The sequence below is a fragment of the Porcisia hertigi genome, chromosome 24 (assembly GCF_017918235.1).
Source record: "Porcisia hertigi strain C119 chromosome 24, whole genome shotgun sequence".
Classification (NCBI taxonomy): Eukaryota; Euglenozoa; class Kinetoplastea; order Trypanosomatida; family Trypanosomatidae; genus Porcisia; species Porcisia hertigi.
Genome location: NC_090583.1, coordinates 1 through 17,144, shown reverse-complemented (window position 1 = coordinate 17,144; position 17,144 = coordinate 1). Strand labels below are relative to the sequence as shown.

At 58.4% G+C, this 17,144-nt stretch overlaps 4 protein-coding genes across 4 annotated transcripts; all 4 read right to left on the bottom strand.

Annotated features, from left to right (window-relative positions):
• Positions 1 to 133: 133 nt before the first annotated feature.
• JKF63_05539 (uncharacterized protein) lies at positions 134 to 4,357 on the bottom strand (the record flags this gene model as incomplete). The annotated part of the gene is made up of 1 exon (XM_067901497.1): positions 134 to 4,357. The coding sequence occupies one exon, from the start codon at positions 4,355 to 4,357 to the stop codon at positions 134 to 136; it is 4,224 nt and encodes a 1,407-aa protein (XP_067756763.1).
• Positions 4,358 to 6,473: 2,116 nt separating this feature from the next.
• JKF63_05538 (uncharacterized protein) lies at positions 6,474 to 10,487 on the bottom strand (the record flags this gene model as incomplete). Its single annotated transcript, XM_067901496.1, has 1 exon — positions 6,474 to 10,487. One exon carries the CDS (start codon positions 10,485 to 10,487, stop codon positions 6,474 to 6,476), a length of 4,014 nt encoding a protein of 1,337 aa, XP_067756762.1.
• A 1,161-nt stretch (positions 10,488 to 11,648) lies between these two features.
• Positions 11,649 to 12,572, bottom strand: JKF63_05537 (uncharacterized protein; the record flags this gene model as incomplete). The annotated part of the gene is made up of 1 exon (XM_067901495.1): positions 11,649 to 12,572. The coding sequence occupies one exon, from the start codon at positions 12,570 to 12,572 to the stop codon at positions 11,649 to 11,651; it is 924 nt and encodes a 307-aa protein (XP_067756761.1).
• Positions 12,573 to 13,464: 892 nt separating this feature from the next.
• On the bottom strand, positions 13,465 to 15,681 carry JKF63_05536 (uncharacterized protein; the record flags this gene model as incomplete). The annotated part of the gene is made up of 1 exon (XM_067901494.1): positions 13,465 to 15,681. The coding sequence occupies one exon, from the start codon at positions 15,679 to 15,681 to the stop codon at positions 13,465 to 13,467; it is 2,217 nt and encodes a 738-aa protein (XP_067756760.1).
• Between the last annotated feature and the right edge of the window lie 1,463 nt (positions 15,682 to 17,144).

The following is a 17,144-nucleotide window of genomic DNA, read 5'->3' as shown; positions in this document are numbered from 1 at the left end:
AGGCGTGCACTCACAGTGCAGGTGCGTGAGGGTGATGTAATGTCTATGGAGCGCAATATATGCGTCTAGGTGTCGTTGGGTGGTGGGGTCTATGAGAGGGGGGGGGCGCCTCGGGGGTGGTGGGAGATGTTCATCAATGACAGACAGGCGAAAGGAGGAGAAGCGATACAGCACCTGCTGCACGGAAGTAAGTGTTGCCCTGTTTGTGGAGATATGAAGTTCTTGACGGAGGTGTGTGTGTGTGGGGGAGGGGGTCGGGGCACTGCACCACCTCCTCCATGTCTTCCATCTTGTCATACGGCAGTGGCATTGCAGACAACAGGTCGTGTTCGGAGGCACCGTAGGCCCAGTGCGTGTGACGCACCCTCGCATCTGCCTCCGACAGCACCAGCACACTCGCGGCAAAGTCTTCAGCTCTGGCGGTCTTCTCATGCGTGTTGGGGCTCGCGAGCGGCCTCACCGCGGCGACGGCAGACGCCTCGGCGACCGTGGGTAAGCGCACCAGTGGCTGTGCAGCGGCGTCCAGCAGGTGCTCTGCGAAATCCTCGTGCGCCAGCAGCTCTGCCGGTGCGGCCAGCGCGTGCGGCAGCTCCGTGAAGCTGGCCGCACCGGCATGCAGCGTGCGCGCGTCCAGCACCAGCGCCTGCACTGCGCGCCGCCCACGCAGCTCCACGAGTGCCGGTGCCTCCCACTGAGCCCCCGCCACGCCCTTGCGCGCTTCCTGCAGTCCCGCCAGCACAACGTCCGCGACGCTGCTGCCCGCCGACAGTGTCACGTTGCGCATCCGGCCAGCCGCCATGCTACAGCGCGCCACCGGCAAGATTTCACGGTAGGCGTGTCGCTGGCCAGCACGCGCCGCTCGAAGCGACACGCCGTCCTCCGGCGGCACCAGCACCTTCACCACGCGCTGCCCGCGGAAGTCCGGCAGCGCGTGCCGCAGGCTGCGCAACAGCGGGCAGAAGCCCTCCTCGTCGTTACTCACCAGAATCAGCGGCAGGTGCATCAGACGCTGGAAATTGGTGTTCAAGTGCACAAACTGTATCCCGGGCGTGTGGCTTGCCCCTGCAAGGCTCAGAGATACGGAGAGGTCGCTTGTCTTCAAGAGCTTCTTTCGCCTCAACGGGTACCAGTCTCGCTCCAGCAGCATCGGGGTGGGGAACAGCTCCTCCAGGAAGTCGCGCAGCGTCTCGCCAACAGCATTGTCACTGAACTTAGAGTTGATGTTCGTGAACGGTTTTTTACCGATGTAGCTGCGAATCTTCTTCATCGTCTTGCTGTTCCAGTCCCGATCATCACGGAATTCGTGGTAGCGCGCAGACATCTCCGCCTCTGTGATGTATGTGGCTGGCGCGCAGCCGTCCTCATTGTCCAGCGCCACGTCCACCACCGGGAACACCGGCGTCTCGTTGCCCAGCGGTGACAGCCCAGCACCACGCTGCATGCGCCAGGCTTGCTTCGCCATCAGGTACGGTAGGTACTGGCTCGACGCAGCCCACGGGTGCCGCAGCATGTGCGCCGTGTGCGTCGAAGGCGGCAACAGGTCCGTCGTGGTTCGCTTGCGTGCAATGAGCATGTTCAGATTGAGGTCAGGCGCGTAGCGCTTGTGGATGTAGCCCCACATTTGTCGGCACTGTGGATAGGGGGCGTGACTGTCGAGCCGCATGCGGTACTTGCGCAGCCGCGGCTGAGTCTTGAAGATTCGGTGCGTTGGGAACTCGTGTGTGGCGATGTGACTCGCCCACGCCTCCAGATAACGCATCATCAGCGCACGCGCGCTTGACGCAGCGGCTATGTCCTCTGAGTGACGCCCCATCATACTCAGCAGATGCCCCATGACCGTAACGGCGCGCGCCAACTCCTCCCCGCGCTCCGCTGGCGGCGCCCTTTCGGGCTCCTCCTCCGCTGCCACGATTTTCCGAGCTTTGAGGTAGTAGCGCGGTGCGATGAGGTCGGCCGTGGTGCGGTCCAACACGCGCCGGCCCCAGTGCACCAGCGCCGGCATCTGTGCCTTGCCCGCCCACGTCCACTCGCCACTGTGTGGCGTCTCAGTTGACGGAGGTACAAGAGCAAAGGTGCCCGCTGCGTCCGCGGTCCACGACGGCTCGCCCTCCACCGACACGCGCGGCATCGCACACGCACCATGCTCCAGCGCACCGTCAGCGGCACCCCACGCGCACTTTGTCCACGCGCACACCTCAGCGCTGCTGTTGCTCGCGCACGCCGTGCTCGTGGCCTGCGCGCTGCCGCCCGGCGCCACCACGCTCGCGCGCGCGTCTACGGCAGCAGTGAAGGTCGCCCACGACGCACGCACGATGCCGCGCCGCACAGCGGTTTCCTCGCCCACCGCTGACACCAGCGCCGCCGCAGCGGCAGCAGGCTGCACAAGCTCCTCCAGGTCCGCGGGTGTCTTGTCCAGATCGCGGTGCATCAACATTGTGTTGAACACGAGACCACGGCGGAAGTAGTCTGTGTTGCTCTCATTGTAATAGAGGGGATCTTTGAACCGAATGCGCAACAGGGGTCCTCCATATTCGTTGACGAAGTCGGTGATGTCGACATCCTTCATTATGAGGTAGTCGTCGTTCATGTACACAAAGATGGAGGATGCGTTGCGCAGGCGGTACACAAAGGGTTCAATGGTGAAGCTGTTGACGGTTGTCAGGGGCGCAGGCGGCATCAGCGCGCGCTGGTCGACAACGTGAATGCGCGTATAGTGGAGCTCGCCGGTGCTTGCCTCTTTCACGAAGCGCGCCTCGGCAGTGCCCAGCACTCCTGCGTCGTCGCCGTCAGCGGCACCGCCCCCCGTTTTAGCCCGTGCCGTGGCGGCGGCGTAGAGGGAACGCATGAAAAAGTTCCGGCTCTGGTTCAGCCACAGCGGCACGTTGCCGTATGGCGTCACAACCACGATGCGGCCGCGGTGCCAGGTGCGCGTGTGGCGGAGCAGCCCGCGCATCGCGTGGCGCAGCTCGTCGCAGTCCGCATCGATGTCGTCCGGCTTCACGCTATCCCCGTCCGCTCCCAGCGCGCGCAGCAGTTCCCTGTTCGTCAGCGTCATCTCCGGCGGCGGCGGCGGCGGCGCGCCCTGGGGCTCGCTGGGGTGCCTCGTGGCCCACCACAGCGACGCCTCCACGCGCTTTATCGCGTCCTTGCCGGCGCCCACGTCGGCCAGCAGCTCCGACATGGCGCACGGACTCGACGACACGAACAGCAGCTCAGTGATGTAGCGACTGAAGGTGTCCTCGGCGATGCGCGGCGCGTCTGCGTCGATGTCGTCCGCACGCTGCATCTCGCCCCACAGCAGCTGCGCCGATGCGATCATGTTCCAGCAATCCCACGACTTCGCGAACGGCTTCGTGTATCCGCGCGTGACGTCACTGCCGTTGACGTAGGAGAAGATGAAATCCAGGTGCGCGTGGCGCTGCAGGAGCTCGTCGCGCGTGTAGCGGCGGTAGTGCGTGCGCAGGCCCTGGTCCGCTTTGGTGAAGTCCGCATCGTCTGTGCGACTGCTGGCAGTGGTGGTGGTGCCGGTGGCTTTTGCCGCGACCGCGGCGGCGTGCGGGACGGCGAGGGGCCGCACAGTGAAGTTGAAGGCGCCGTTGGTGGTGTGGTGCGGGGCTGCGCCGGCGTCGCCGAGCTGCCAGTTGGCCTCGCCGTCGAGCCATGGCGATGGTGCCAGCGGCGTGTCGCGCTGCACGCTCTGCGGCGCGGCGCAGAAGGCCTCGTAGGTGCTGCGACCCACGCCGCTGCGCCGCCGCTCATCCACGCGCATACCGCCGCGGCCGAATACGCGCACCACGTAGCGGTCGCTCTCCACGTCGTGGTGAATGTACGCCGCGTGAGGTACACCGGTGTAGCCGTCGTAGCTGCTGGCCGTGGGTCGGCCGCAGAAGTGCGCGAGGGTGCGGAGCGACCGCGGCCCGTACGGGCTCAGTGAGCGCGGGTCATGCACAGGGGAGACGAGCGAGGGCCCCATCGAAGTGAGTTCAAAATGCGTTTCTTGGTATGTCCAGAGTTCGATGTTATCCGGCTGTTTATGAAACCTGTGTAAACAGGAAATGCCAAATAATAGACAGTATATAATGAGGACAGTCTCGAAGACGGTGACACTAGTGACCCTCATGTTGCAGATGCGAAGATTTAGGAATGTAGCGATGCAGCACCGACTGAACAGACGTTCATGGAATCGTAGGGAAACACGCCGCGCATCCCATTTTCTGAGTCGTAGAACAGTGGTAGATCGCTGAATCCACTTGCACTTCGAGCGCAAAAAGAAAAAGCACAGGGTACTAAGAAAAATGATCAGGATGCACAGCGTCGTGTATGAGGTAAAGAGGAGCTTCATGACTGCCACCGCCATTCGGGCACGAGGAGGGATCACCGTTTTGGGGTTGTGTATGTGGGTGTCAAGGGGGTGCGGGGTTGGCACGGGTGAGTTTATATATTTCCCCTTTTTCTAGTGTTCCCCCGCCGTTGTTTTCGTGAGTGCGTAGAAAAAAGGGAAGGAGAGTTCTGGGAGGGGGCGAATAAGAGGACTTTACCCGAGGGTATAGGCGTCGGGAATAGCGGAATGCATGGTCATGTGCAAGAGGAGAGGCGCAAAACTGTGTCGGTGTATAAGCAGGCAGGTGTGTGTGTGTGTGAGGGGGAGGGGGGGGGCGGAACAATCCGTCCTTGCACATATCCAGTCACACCAGATGAGGTTATGAGGCGGGGCGAATCGGCGGGACTTTCGTCGAGGACTCGGACAGTGCGAATACGGAGATCAAAGGGACACGACACTCGCTGAGGCCTTGTTTGAGAGTAAATGAGACAGGGATGCAACACTCATGCGCCAAGTACCGTATTTCCTCGAACTGCACCGCCCCCCCTCCCAAACTGTGTAAAACTGTTTTTCGATGTGTTTCTCTTCCGTTTTTGTTTCTTCATTTCGATCCTCCTCTAGAGCTGCACAGCGCGATTGAGGGGTGGTGGTGAAGGCAAAACGACGACAACACACGCACAGAAAATCGACAATGACAAAAAATGGTAAAATAGTAGAAAAGAGGGGGATCCGGGAGGGGGCGGGGGGCGAAGGAGTTCGTCCTTTGCAAGGAGAGAATACAGCCTCGCTTTCATCGTATAGGGGATGAGTAGCCCTCATCCTCAGCCTCCCTCTCCCCAAAAGGAGAAAAAGCCACTTGGGCAAACAAGCGGCATGTGGTAGCACAGCCCACCTGAGTGTAACGTGTGAAGCCCTCCTTCTGGGCGCCATCTTCGCTTTGCAATACGCACAAGAGCGCATCCACTGCTTAGTCAACGAGGCGAAGGTGTAGGGAATGATAAAGGGGTGTGGGGTGAGTGGGGTTCTACAATGGTGGTCATTTCTCAAAAAATGCAGGGCGCTCTCCTCACACTACTCCACATCTACCCATACACGCTTGTGGCTGTGTGTGTGTGTGTGTGTTTTGGGAGGGGGGGAGGACGGCATAAAAAGCAACAGTTCAAGGGGAGATACGTGACGGTGGTTGCCGTGGTGGTGGTGACAATGAGGTGGACAACACGCCCAGAAGTAAACGAGGACCGAAAAAAATGACATGTTAAGGGATAAAGTCTGCACAGCGGCGAGGGCGGTGGGGGTGGAGGAAGGGCGCGATGTGCACACCGGGGAAAGAACAGTCGACAAACAACCAAAAGAGGGGAGAGAATAATGGCGTACCCCAGCACGAATTCCAAGTGAAAAAGTACAACACCAAAAACAACGGGCATATTTTCTTTCTTTTCAGAGCTCGTCGCTCTGTCTATGCGGACATACCGGGACCACATCGCTTACCAGCACCACACCTTCACTAGACCCCCCCCCTCACTCCCCTAACTGCCTACTCGCCCGACACCTCTTGTGGTGGCTCAGGCTCACCGCCAGCAGGCCAGCAATGGCTGGGCGGGTTCCGTTCAAGTCCACTGGACACTCGGCTCATCACACGCACGGTACAAGCGCGCCCAACTGTCGCGGGTCGCACCGACGCCACGCCACGCCACCACACAGAACCTGATCGCCGTCACCCGCAGCGATGCGTCGCCCTGACACCTCCTCACCTGGTAGGCGCCTGGGTTCTGTGCCTCCTCCCCCACCCCCGCAACTCAGGATCGGCTCAAAGGGCAGAAGGATGAGGGCTGCTTGACACGCTGTGCGGAAGACCTTTTTGCGGCGGAAGTTGTGTGGGTTGAGTGCGTGAAGGGGGAGGAGAGGGGAGGGCTGAATCCCTCGCTGTAGTCCATGAGCGGGTACGTATGGCGCACACCACTCCACTCCACTCCACTCCCCCGTCTTTCCTTACCATTCTTCTTACTTTCCTGATACCTGAAGGTGGAGTGAGGGGGAAGGGGTGAGGGGGGGGTTCTGTCTCGACTCAGATTGCTGCTTCCCTGATTGCGCAAGAGGTTCTGTGCATATATTTCAGTATTGATCCTGGGCGGGTCCCTGTCAGGATGCTGTGTCAGGTGTGGTGGTTGGAGTGAAGAGAGAGAGAGAGGACCAGGGACGAATCACGCAAGTGTCCCCCCCCCCTCTTTGCCCCTCTCGATGCGTGCGATTTTTCTTCGCGACGGAGTACCGCTTCGCAGCAAGCCCGCACCCGCTGTGGGAGTGGCGTCCGACTTGCCGCGTACGTGGCGAGCACGAACTGGTAAACCGAGAGAGGCACGCAGACGGTGGGTATTTCATCGGCCCATGAGACCGCTGACGCTGTTCGAGCAGTCCATTTGCGAGAAACGCAGTCAGCCAGCAGCAGCGTGTGATCGATAGTGTGCCTCTGTATGTCTGGGCTGCTCACCATGACGCGAAACGCGGCCGCATGGAGTTCACTAGGGAGGCTCGGGATAATCCTCAATGCCTCACTCCCACTGTTGAGAGGCTTGTCCTTGCCGCTCAGTAAAGCCTCGTACAGGTGTAGTGCAAAACGATAGAAAATGGGCAAGCACGCCAGCAGCGTGTTCCCGTCGGCCTTGTCAAACGAAGGTGCAGACGCTGCTGACACCGCGTTCGACGTAGTAAGACACCATGCATCATTCAAGCAGTTTACGTAGGCAGCGGCGGCCCACAAAAGTCGATGGCCGTCCGCCCCCTTGCCGCCTTGATTATCGTCTACACCGGCGTGCCGGGCTCTTTCAAGGGATTTGGTATACGCAGCTAGCGTCCAAAGCGCATCGGCCAGCTCTGCGGGGCTAAAGATTGCAGTGATTGTTGTGTCTGATGACACAGTCTTCTTCCGCACAGAGTGGAGATAGTGCAGAACAGGTGCAGAGACAATAGCCTCACAACAATACCCCAATCGAGGTGGTCGCGCGTGGGCGTCGCCGTCTGCTTCGGGCAAGCCACAAGGAGGCAAACATAAAGCACTATCCATCCACCGGTTCGTGCCTGTGTTGTACGCTGTTACCCTAACATTTTCAAGAGCTTTGCAGACGAGCTGATCACTCCAGGAGAGCATATTGGAATCGGAAAAGTGAGGAAAGTAGCGTCGGCACAGCAGCTGCACAACTGTTTCATCTTCCGTGTCAGTGAGGTCTCCCTCCGTCGCCTGGACCAGAAGCACCGCAGCAGGGATCTCTGCGGTGGGGTGCAAAGAACGCGCAGATCGGTCTACCGTTGCCCAGTCCGTCGGCGAGGATGCAATGCCCATATTCCAACGCCATTCTCGAACAGCACTGCTGTTAGCCTCAGAGATCCACTGAAGCCGTCGCAACTGCGCCGAGGCAGGGCCCGTCATGCCGGCATATGTGCAGCGCAGCTCCTGACCGCAGGGGGAGCAAGATTGTACCGTTGACATGAGATGAGCAGGGCAGGGTGCTTCCCACCCCGCCAAGAGTGCCTGTGCGGTGTGTTGCTCGAGCGCTGTTCGCATCACCTGGTCCCAGGATGCCAGACATGCTTGGGAAAGTAATTGTGCTCCACTGAGCTTGCTCTTTTCCATCGCTGCCCACTCTTGGAGCACGCTCACCAATTCTGAGGAATGCATCGGTCCTGGAAGCGCCACCAGCCACTTGCACAGCCGCTGGATGCTTGCGAGGGAGAGAGGGAGCGCCATCATCTCACGATAGGCCATCCACTCGCGCACCACACGTACTGCTCCCTCTGCATCCTGGCACAGGACGCCAATGAGTGAACAACACGTGCCTTTGTGGATGTGCGGCCACACCGGCGCACTGAATAGTTCGGCGATGGAGAGGGGTTGGCTGTCTTCTCCGCTGGGCAGGTACGTTTCCCACGGGGTGCGTGCCTCGCCTTTCAGATCCAGAAACGCAGTCGTAGCCACCTCGGCACGTGTATAAGCTGCCAACCTCCACACTGCAGCAAAAATACGACGCTGTTGCGAGACTGTCATGGTCGCTAGAAACGCTTGTCCGGAGTCAATCGAGGCGCGAGGCAGTACCGAACCCTCGGGCGACACTCCTTTCCAGCTATGAAAGCATCGCATAAGGCGCACGCAGAGGACCTCGGCGAGGCATAATGCGTGCAGCGGGACACTTGTTGCAGTCTCTAGGATATCCTCCCATTCTTCAACAGTCGCACGCTCAGCAGCGGACATGCAAGCACCTCGTTGAGTTCCTGCTGCGTGAAGCGTGTCCAGTTCTGGTGGTGCATCACCATACAGTAGCTGCTCCGGCTCATCGATGCAAGGCATGCCCCACCGGAGGCGAGCATATGCCTGCAGTGCTGCGGCTCCTTCGTTCAGCACACGCTGTGCCACCGCGCCTTCCGGGTATACTCGCGATGCTTCTACTCCCCGTAAGGATGCACGCTTCATAGTGCTCGACAGCGCCCCTAAAGATTGCTTCTGCGTGACGCTGCGCTTCAGCAACACAGCAAGTAGGCAACGGTCTGCTGACGATACCGCCCACCCGTCCGTGTCTCTTGCGGCTCGGTCGACTCGCTGAAAGATCTCAGCACCGGCAGGCGGCACAGTGCCACTGCGCTGCCTGCCGACTCCAGACGGGGATGGCACTGCCTCGAGACCAAGGGCCAGCCGGCGCCACGACAGAAGAAACATCGACAAAGCACCGGAGGGTGCGCCACTGTCTGCCAACCTGGGGCCCTTGCGTAGTCTGTGAACCACTGCCGCGCGCACGACTGGGTCCATGTCTTCCCGCGCCAGGAGAAGTGCCCAGGCGAGAAGAAGGTCGGCTCTTTCCCCGATGGTCGCCTCGGCAGCACGGCTCTTGGCTGGGGCGGAGTTGAGGAAGGAGCGATGTACGAGGTGACACAGAGCTGCCTTCCGTACCTCTGCCACAAGACCAGGAGGGATTATAAGAAATGTGTGCCGGCGTTGCCCGCCGCCATCAATAGCGTCAACGGAGCTCCGAGGCATTGAAGGGATCCTGCATGAGCGACGACGGCCTCGCCTGCCGTGCGGTGCACTTGCAGTGCTGTGATAGACTCGCAGGTAAACGCCGCACAACAACGCCTCGAGGCAGTCGATATTTTGACGCCTGCGCAAACTCCGACGCGTTGCGTAGCACAAGAGCGTGAAGACTTCCCAGACGCGCTCCTGGATCGTCGCCACGAGCTCCGGCGATCGTCTGCCTTGTGCAGAAGGAGCAGTGATGAGCAGCTGAGGACAACTCAGCAGAAGCCGGCTCAGGTGAGCCATATGCTTCCCACTCAGTTCCGCAGACCGACGGGCGAGAATTTCGACCAAGTGCAGGATTAGCGCGCAGCAAAAAGGTGCACCACCGTTGGTGCACACTTCACTACCGCCGTGTGTGCCGGTCACCCCTTCCAACAAGACTAGAAGTGCATCGGCGTGTGCGTGACGCAGCAGCGCACCAACGTGTTTGGCAAAGTGACTGTCTTCCTCAAACTTCTCTGCATGATCTTGAACTCTTTCCTCTCGGCGGCGGCTTCCCACGCATTTTTCCCACGTGTTAAAGATATCGCGCAACACTTGATTACAGGCATCCACGTACCCGGACACACTTGCGGTATAGCGCTCATGGAGCACATTGCACCACCGTGGACGCCGAAGAAGAGTCGGAAGCGTGGCGAGCTGAGAACCCGCGAGAGGCAGCGGGGGGCTCTGTGACGGTGGGGTTAATGGCGCTGAAAGTGGGGTAGGCAGTGGTTTCGCGCACACCGACGTCGACGAGACCCCCCTCAGTTGATCAGGGTGCAGCGTGGAGGCGGTTTGAGATGGTGTAGGTGTTGAAGCATATCGCGGCTTTGCGGAGACTGCAAACTTCGCATTGGAGAAAATATGGTGAAGAGTGGGGTGTGGCTGTTGCAGGTCCTGCTGCGCGAGCGAGAGTTCACTCTCCAACTCGAAAGAAGTGGTGTCACGTACATTGGAACGCGCCGCGGCAACGGGGATCGTCGTCAGGGTACGGCACGGCGACGTCGCGCGTACACCCCCACACGCGCACACCTCATTCGGGGCGACAGACGCGGAGAGGGAGCGCGAAGTGTAAGGCACAAGGGGTGAGACAAGCGTGCGAAGCGTTAGCAGCCTTCGCATGGGGGAGTTGCAGAGGTTGGCGCGAACGCTGAAAACAGAAGCGCACACACGCAAGACGACATAAAAGAGAGTATGACTAAAAAAAGGGGGGGCATGCGTGCACGTTTGTGTTGCGAGCCCTCTTCACACCCTTTTTTCGCATCAATGCTGTCGTAAAGGACATGTTGGAGAGACATAATACAAACACCCGCCCCAAGTGCACGTGTGCCGCGTGTATACGTGTGTGTGTGTGAGGCGGGGGTAAGTTCCAGAAAGACAGTGCCGCGAAGAAAAAAGAACAAGAGGGTCCGCGAGTCTCTACAGAGTGGGCGAGGTTAGAGCAGCTCGGTGAGTCATCTCGTCGCTCCTCTCTGAGGCTCCCATGCACGAGAACGACTAAAAACGCGGGATGGAGGCCGCCCTTCGTCGCCGATCCCCCTCCCCACACGCGACTTCACAACAGAGATGAGAACCTGCACTCGTACGCATGCATCGTCGTCTCTCGGGTGTACAAATGAGCGCTTTATTTGTGCATCTGCGCAAAATGGCACCAGAGAGAGTGTGGCCGTGGGTGGGTGAATTGTTGTGGGTTGACAAATGCACAGTCTGCCACAACCCCCCCCTCCTTTTTTTTCTTGCTGTCCATCCTGTTCTACAGCGCCGCCATTCAATGGCGCACCCCTCTCACCTCATCGCTTTGGTGCCAATTTGCTTTGTACGCCGTTTCGCCCACACACAGAGAATTGGGGAGGGGATGGGGGTCGAGGGAGACGGCAGCACTCAGAGAGCGCCACGAATACACACAGACGGGCAAGCGAACAGGATTGCGCATATATACGCATGCACCATGAGCGATGCCAGCCAGGTGATTCCGTGCAGGTCCCCCGGATCCACATTCAGGATACAACAGCGAACAAAGCACAACAACAAAACTGCAGCAGCAGCAACAGCAGCAGCAACAACAACAACAACACACACACACACACACACACACACACACAATACAACGCACGGACGCTTTTCGCCCAATGGTGGAGCCCATTGGGCAGTTAAAGGGAACTGCAAATAGGGCCATCAAGCGAGATGGCGCGCCCTCGCCTTACATGTACACCACACCACACTACTACTACTACAGAAGCACGCACATATGCACAGCACGCTCACGGTCCGCTTGGAGCTGTCTTATTGGGAGACATTCCCCTGCACCTCCGCGATAATCTTATCTAGCTTGGCGCGCTCCGCCAGAGACTTGAGGAGCGTCACAATCATGGCAGTGTAGTCGTGACGGCGCCGCACGTTCGCCTCCTTGTCTTTCTTGCGCTGCACCTGCATATCATTCAGTTCTTCCTCCAGTGCCTTCGTTGGCTTCTCCTCTGCCCTGAGAGCAGCAATTTTCTTCTCCAGGACAGTGATCGGGTCATCGACAATTGCCATGAGGGAGAAGGAGATTCCTTGCCCAGTTCCTTTGGTGTCCCTCACCGCAACGTCGTTGATACGCCGCTGCACTACGTCCACCAGCGCCTCTCGGTAGTTCGCGTCCGTAGCCTCGCGGCATTGTAGCGGACCTTCCTGTAGACCATCGAGCTCCCAAACGTGTCCGTGGCGGTACACGAAGGAGACAAAGTGATACACATCCGCCTCCTTTGACGACGGCCGGTTTTCTTCAAAGGCCGAGTGTGGGGCGAAGGAGTTGTGTGCCTCGCGCAATTCATCAAAGTTGTCCAGAAGTGAGCCCCGCATCTCGGGGTCAAGGTCCTGGCAGAAGCCCAGGTAGTTCTGCACCTTGGGCCCAAGTTCTACTTGATCGGAATAGTTGCACAGCGTGTTCATTATGGCGAGCGTGGCACAGGCGTTGTCAATCACCTGCTTGGCAAAGAAAACTGGTGCGTCCTTCACGACTGTGCCGAGCTGCGACGCCTGCTCCAACGAGTTCCATTTGAACAGCAACACAAGGCTGTATACGTGCTCGTACTGCTCCAGTATCGAGGAGTCCAGCATAATAAGTTCCTCTACGGAGATCCCTTTCACACCAATGCTTTGCACGATCTCTGTGAACACCGCTGGATCGCTCTCGATGAGACACCAACGGCTCGCATCGCTGGGCATCTTCTCGTGGTTGTTTTTTGTTCTACAGCGCAGATTGTCGCCCTGGTCTAAACCATGTGTGACTCCTTTACGCTCTCACGGTCACTCGCACTTGTATTCACGCACTCTGCGCGAAGAACACGGGGCGACTAGCTGAGGAAGGGGGGGGAGGGGGGAGGGGGGAGGGACGGGTGGGGAAGGGGCGAGAATCGCTACCGTATTATTGGTACTGATGGCGTATATATATATATATATGAAGCGATATTAATGCAGGGGGGGGGAAGGCAGGGGCGGATGACTTCATGATTGTGACTGTGACGATGGTGGACGAGGCATGTATGGCTGGTTTGATGGGGGGAGACGAGCGAGAGATGGTTCACAGGTGGCACACTCATCTTTTATTTGAATCAATAGAGATTGCCCCCTCCTCTTTTGAATTTCTCGAATAAGTAGAACGAGAAGCGCACTGCGTCAAAAAGAATCGAGAGGACATCGTGCGCAGACACACACACACACATGCACGCGCGCAAATGCGATTTCAAGCATGAGCTCATGAGCGAGGCCACACGAGAAAACAAAAGATGAAAATCCCGAAAAGAGAGCTCCGAGAACATATAAGAAAGGAAGCAGACCGTCCAAAAAGAATCTAAGGCTGCATGTACACCCGAGATACACACAAACGAGTTGAGCCAGTGGATGTGCGATTCGTGCAAGGAAGTACACTGGATAGTGAGCGGGATAATTTTTCCTTCCGCGCCGCCATTCTTGCTCTTGTCCTCCTGGAGCTCTTCTCACCACCTCCTGAGCCTCGCGCCGTCCAAAACAACAAAAAGATAATAACCACCTGCATAGGCAAACACGCCAACAACACAGAAAGAGCACCAGTGGGGAGGGGAGGGGGTTCACCTGCGAATCAGCACAGGGGCAGTGTCTGCACAAGCTGCAAAAGCGCATCCAATACACTGGCAGCAGCAGGGGTGTCGACGCGGAGCGCGTAGCCGTCCGTTTCTCTCGAAACATGTTTCGTGTAGTTCTGCTGATAAAACGCTGAGAAGGCTGTGGTGGGAATCGACAGTGTCTTGCGGAACGGCTTCGCCAAAGCTAACAAAATAGAGAGATAGCCGGGGCAGCCAAGGAATACTTCCAGTGGGTACTCCCTCTCACGACAGCGCAGTACTTGCGGAAACTGTGTCATATTTAGCGCAGAACGCGTCACGAGGCCGATGGTGGACACATGGGCTGTTAGTCCTGGCAGGAAGATGGTCTGAGGTGATAGCGTCGACGGCCACGCGATGAGAAGGTGAGTGCGGGGATCTGCCGTGATGGCTTGCAGAAGCGGCCCGAGGTCGCCGGCTGGCCGCGTCAAGCGATCCGCGTAGCAGCCTGCTACCTGTGCCAATCCATCCAGGACGTAAAACAGACCCGAGAAGTTCAAGGAGGAGGCTAACTCGGCGGGGATGGCGTAGAAAATAAGATCTATTGCAGCCGACCGAAGTTCGGGCACTGCGGGTGTGCGACACGCCGCCTGGAGAATGGGGTACATCTCCTGGGCGAGTCTTGTCCATCTCGACAGCACCTCGACTCCCACCAACGCTGCGGCCTGGCTGAACGTGGTGAAGTCCGGCGGTGTTGGCGGCTGAGCGTTGGGTTTTATGACCAAGTCCCACAGCTGCGCCAACAGCTGCTCTGCCCCCCGTAGTGCCGGCCGCTGCGCCACCACTGCATCGATCACGCTTCGTACAATGAGCTGGTAGAGTGCGCAAAGGTCCAGCAGCAGCGGTGATGGCGGCGTTGCCGGCACCCCAGCCGTTGTTGCTGGCCCGAAAAGCAGATGGAAATCGAGGACAAGTAGTACCGAATTGTGGAACGGGTGCTGTGATTGGAACTGCAGCGTCCACAAATAGTGGCGCACTAAGAGCGAAGCTGTGGTGGAAACACCACTGCGAGGAGGCCCACTCACAAGCACGCGACATGGCGCCCCGCCAGCTGTTACGCTCTTCGGGGTAAGCGTATTGAAAAAGAGCGAGAGGGCCTCGCCAGCGACAAGGTCGATCGGGGAGGTGTTGTGCAGTCGTTGATATGCAGCCCACTTGCGCAGAAGAAAATAATCCAAACTGCTGGAAGTAGATGTGGATGTGAGGGGCTGCTGGTGTAGCTGCAGGACGGAGGGGCTACCAGTTGGAGAGGACGCTCTGACAAAAGCCGGGCGCGGCGGCAGGGGGAACGTTCTGTGCGACAAGAAAACCATGCCACGCGACGTCGACGCCGTGGTTGTACGCGGCGCACCCGGCGACTCTGCCTGTCCATGTGAGGTCGATCCGCCCACGACGTCTGTGCGAGGCCCTGCCGTGGACGTATTTGGCGGCGCGGGTCCAGCCGCGGCTACTGCTGAGGCGAAGAGGCGGTCTGCTGGGGTGCCTTCTGCAAGATGGGGAGTTACGCCAAGGCCATTGAGCTCTGGAGGCGTCTGCGACGACATCGGCCCCTCACCAGAGGACGCGCGCCCTCGCATTGCCGTGCTCAGCGTGATGCTCAGGAGGCGCCCTCTCGCGTCCGTCTGCGAGGGGCGGGGCATAGGCGAGTCGGGTGGCCAAGCGACATCTACACTGGCCTGTTTCCCTGCCGCGCTGCCGGCTAGAGAGGTAGAAAAGGCCGTATGTCCTTTTCTGGGCGTGATGCTGACTGAGTAGTAGTCGGCGCTGCCGCAATACGCGCGGCCATCACCACCAGCACTCGTGTTGTACCTGACATCAGCTGGCTGCTTAATCGGGGGTGAGGCGGATGGTGACCTTTCTTCCCCCAAGCTGGTCTCGATGCCTGATTGTGTTGCTGGCGTGTCGGATGTGATGTCAACCACCGAAGTTGCTGGTGCTGCTGGCGGTGGCCCCGCGGTGAGACCAGCCAGGCGCCGCGCAAGAAAACCGGGCCCCACGCTTACCACAATCGTGCGCGCATCAATACACTCTTTCACGCGCCAGAGAGGCTTGCCTGTGATGGTGTACAGGAACCGATATCCCCTCCCAGTTGTATCCTCGGCTGGGCGTAAGGGTAGGCGGGCTGTGAGGTACTGGCAGAGTTCTGCCAAGGTATCAACGCTGGCGGGCAGAGAGATGCGGTAAGGCCGCTCCATCCCTACATCGCAGTTGAGGTAAATCACAAGCGGAGGCGACTGCGCCGAGGAGGCAGGGGTAGCAGAGGCTGTCATTATCTACAGAGAGGTGGTGATGAATGGGGGGAGAGATAAAGAGCTGTGGGTGGTATGCGGCCAGTATGGGGGTTGGGAGGGGGCAATGTGCGCGGTGCGCATGCACTTGAGTGACCCGCTCAATACTACACAGTCAGCGTACGCCTTCCCGTTTCACATGGGGGAGTGCGAAGAGGAGGGTGTCCGACGCAAGTGTCTACGCTTGCCAAGAAGCGACGGGTGGGAAAGGGGGGAGTCCAGAGCAGCAATAAAGGGCTAGGGAGGAGCGTTGGGGTTCGAAGTCGGGGAGTTGGAGAGGTTGAATGAGCACATGTGCGCATTAAGACGCAAAAAAAAGTCGGCGACGGGGGTGTTATTACTCGTTTGTGTGATCAAATAGGGCCTGGACAGAGCGGAAGAGTAGGCCCATGGGGTCTCGGCAAGGGGGAGACGCACCCCTCCACCGGGATAGCAGTCGTGCAGTGAGAGCGCGAAGACTATCATGAAAGCACCGATAAGACAGGGGAGGGGAGTGGAGGGGTGGTGTGACGGTGGAAAGGTCAGAGCCACGAGGTGGAGAGGAGAATCGACAGTAGTGTTTAAGAACGACACAGAAACCTCCTAAGGGGAGGGGGGATATCGTTGTCACCACCAAAGACAGAGACACACACGCGGAAAAAAACAAAAAAACTTAAATCAAGTAGCTTAAAGAAGAAAGTCGGAGAAACAAAGGAGGACGGGTAGCTTCTTCCTCTCCTCTCTACCCCGCCCGCCCCCCTTCCTCCACTGGGTGCTTAATTTGATACAAATATGCGCATATACCATTACGGCTCTTCATTCATGTACTCAATATGTATACACACACACGTCCGTGGATGTGCAGATATATATATATATACATACCAATATACAAACATTAGTTTACGCTGACTTGCAGATGCGTAAACGACGATCTCAAAACATGACAGTGAAATCACTGAGCCACGCCTCCAGAAAAATTACGTCACACTGCGCAAGGAAAAACAAAAAGACATCTTTCGACATGTGCGTCAATAAACAGCCGCAACACACGCACAAAAAAACAGTAGTTGTATACATAAAAAGCATCAGGAGGGTCCATCTCACTCACGCGAAAAAAAAAAACAGATAAGAAGGCCGAAAAAAAAACACGTGCGCGCATCCCTGCCGGTCCCTATACCCCACGGCAAGCACCTATGGTCATCAACATGATGTAGCACCATCACAGCGACGGGGCAGATAACTACCCCGTGCTCACTCCAGACAGGGCGCTTCTTCTCCTAGAGTTCCCGTTGTCACAATACTTGCCCCGCAAGATGCGCGTGCACAGCCCACACAAATGTCGTGGCCGACAGCCTCAAAGCGATCTGACTGCAACAGTACTCAGAAGA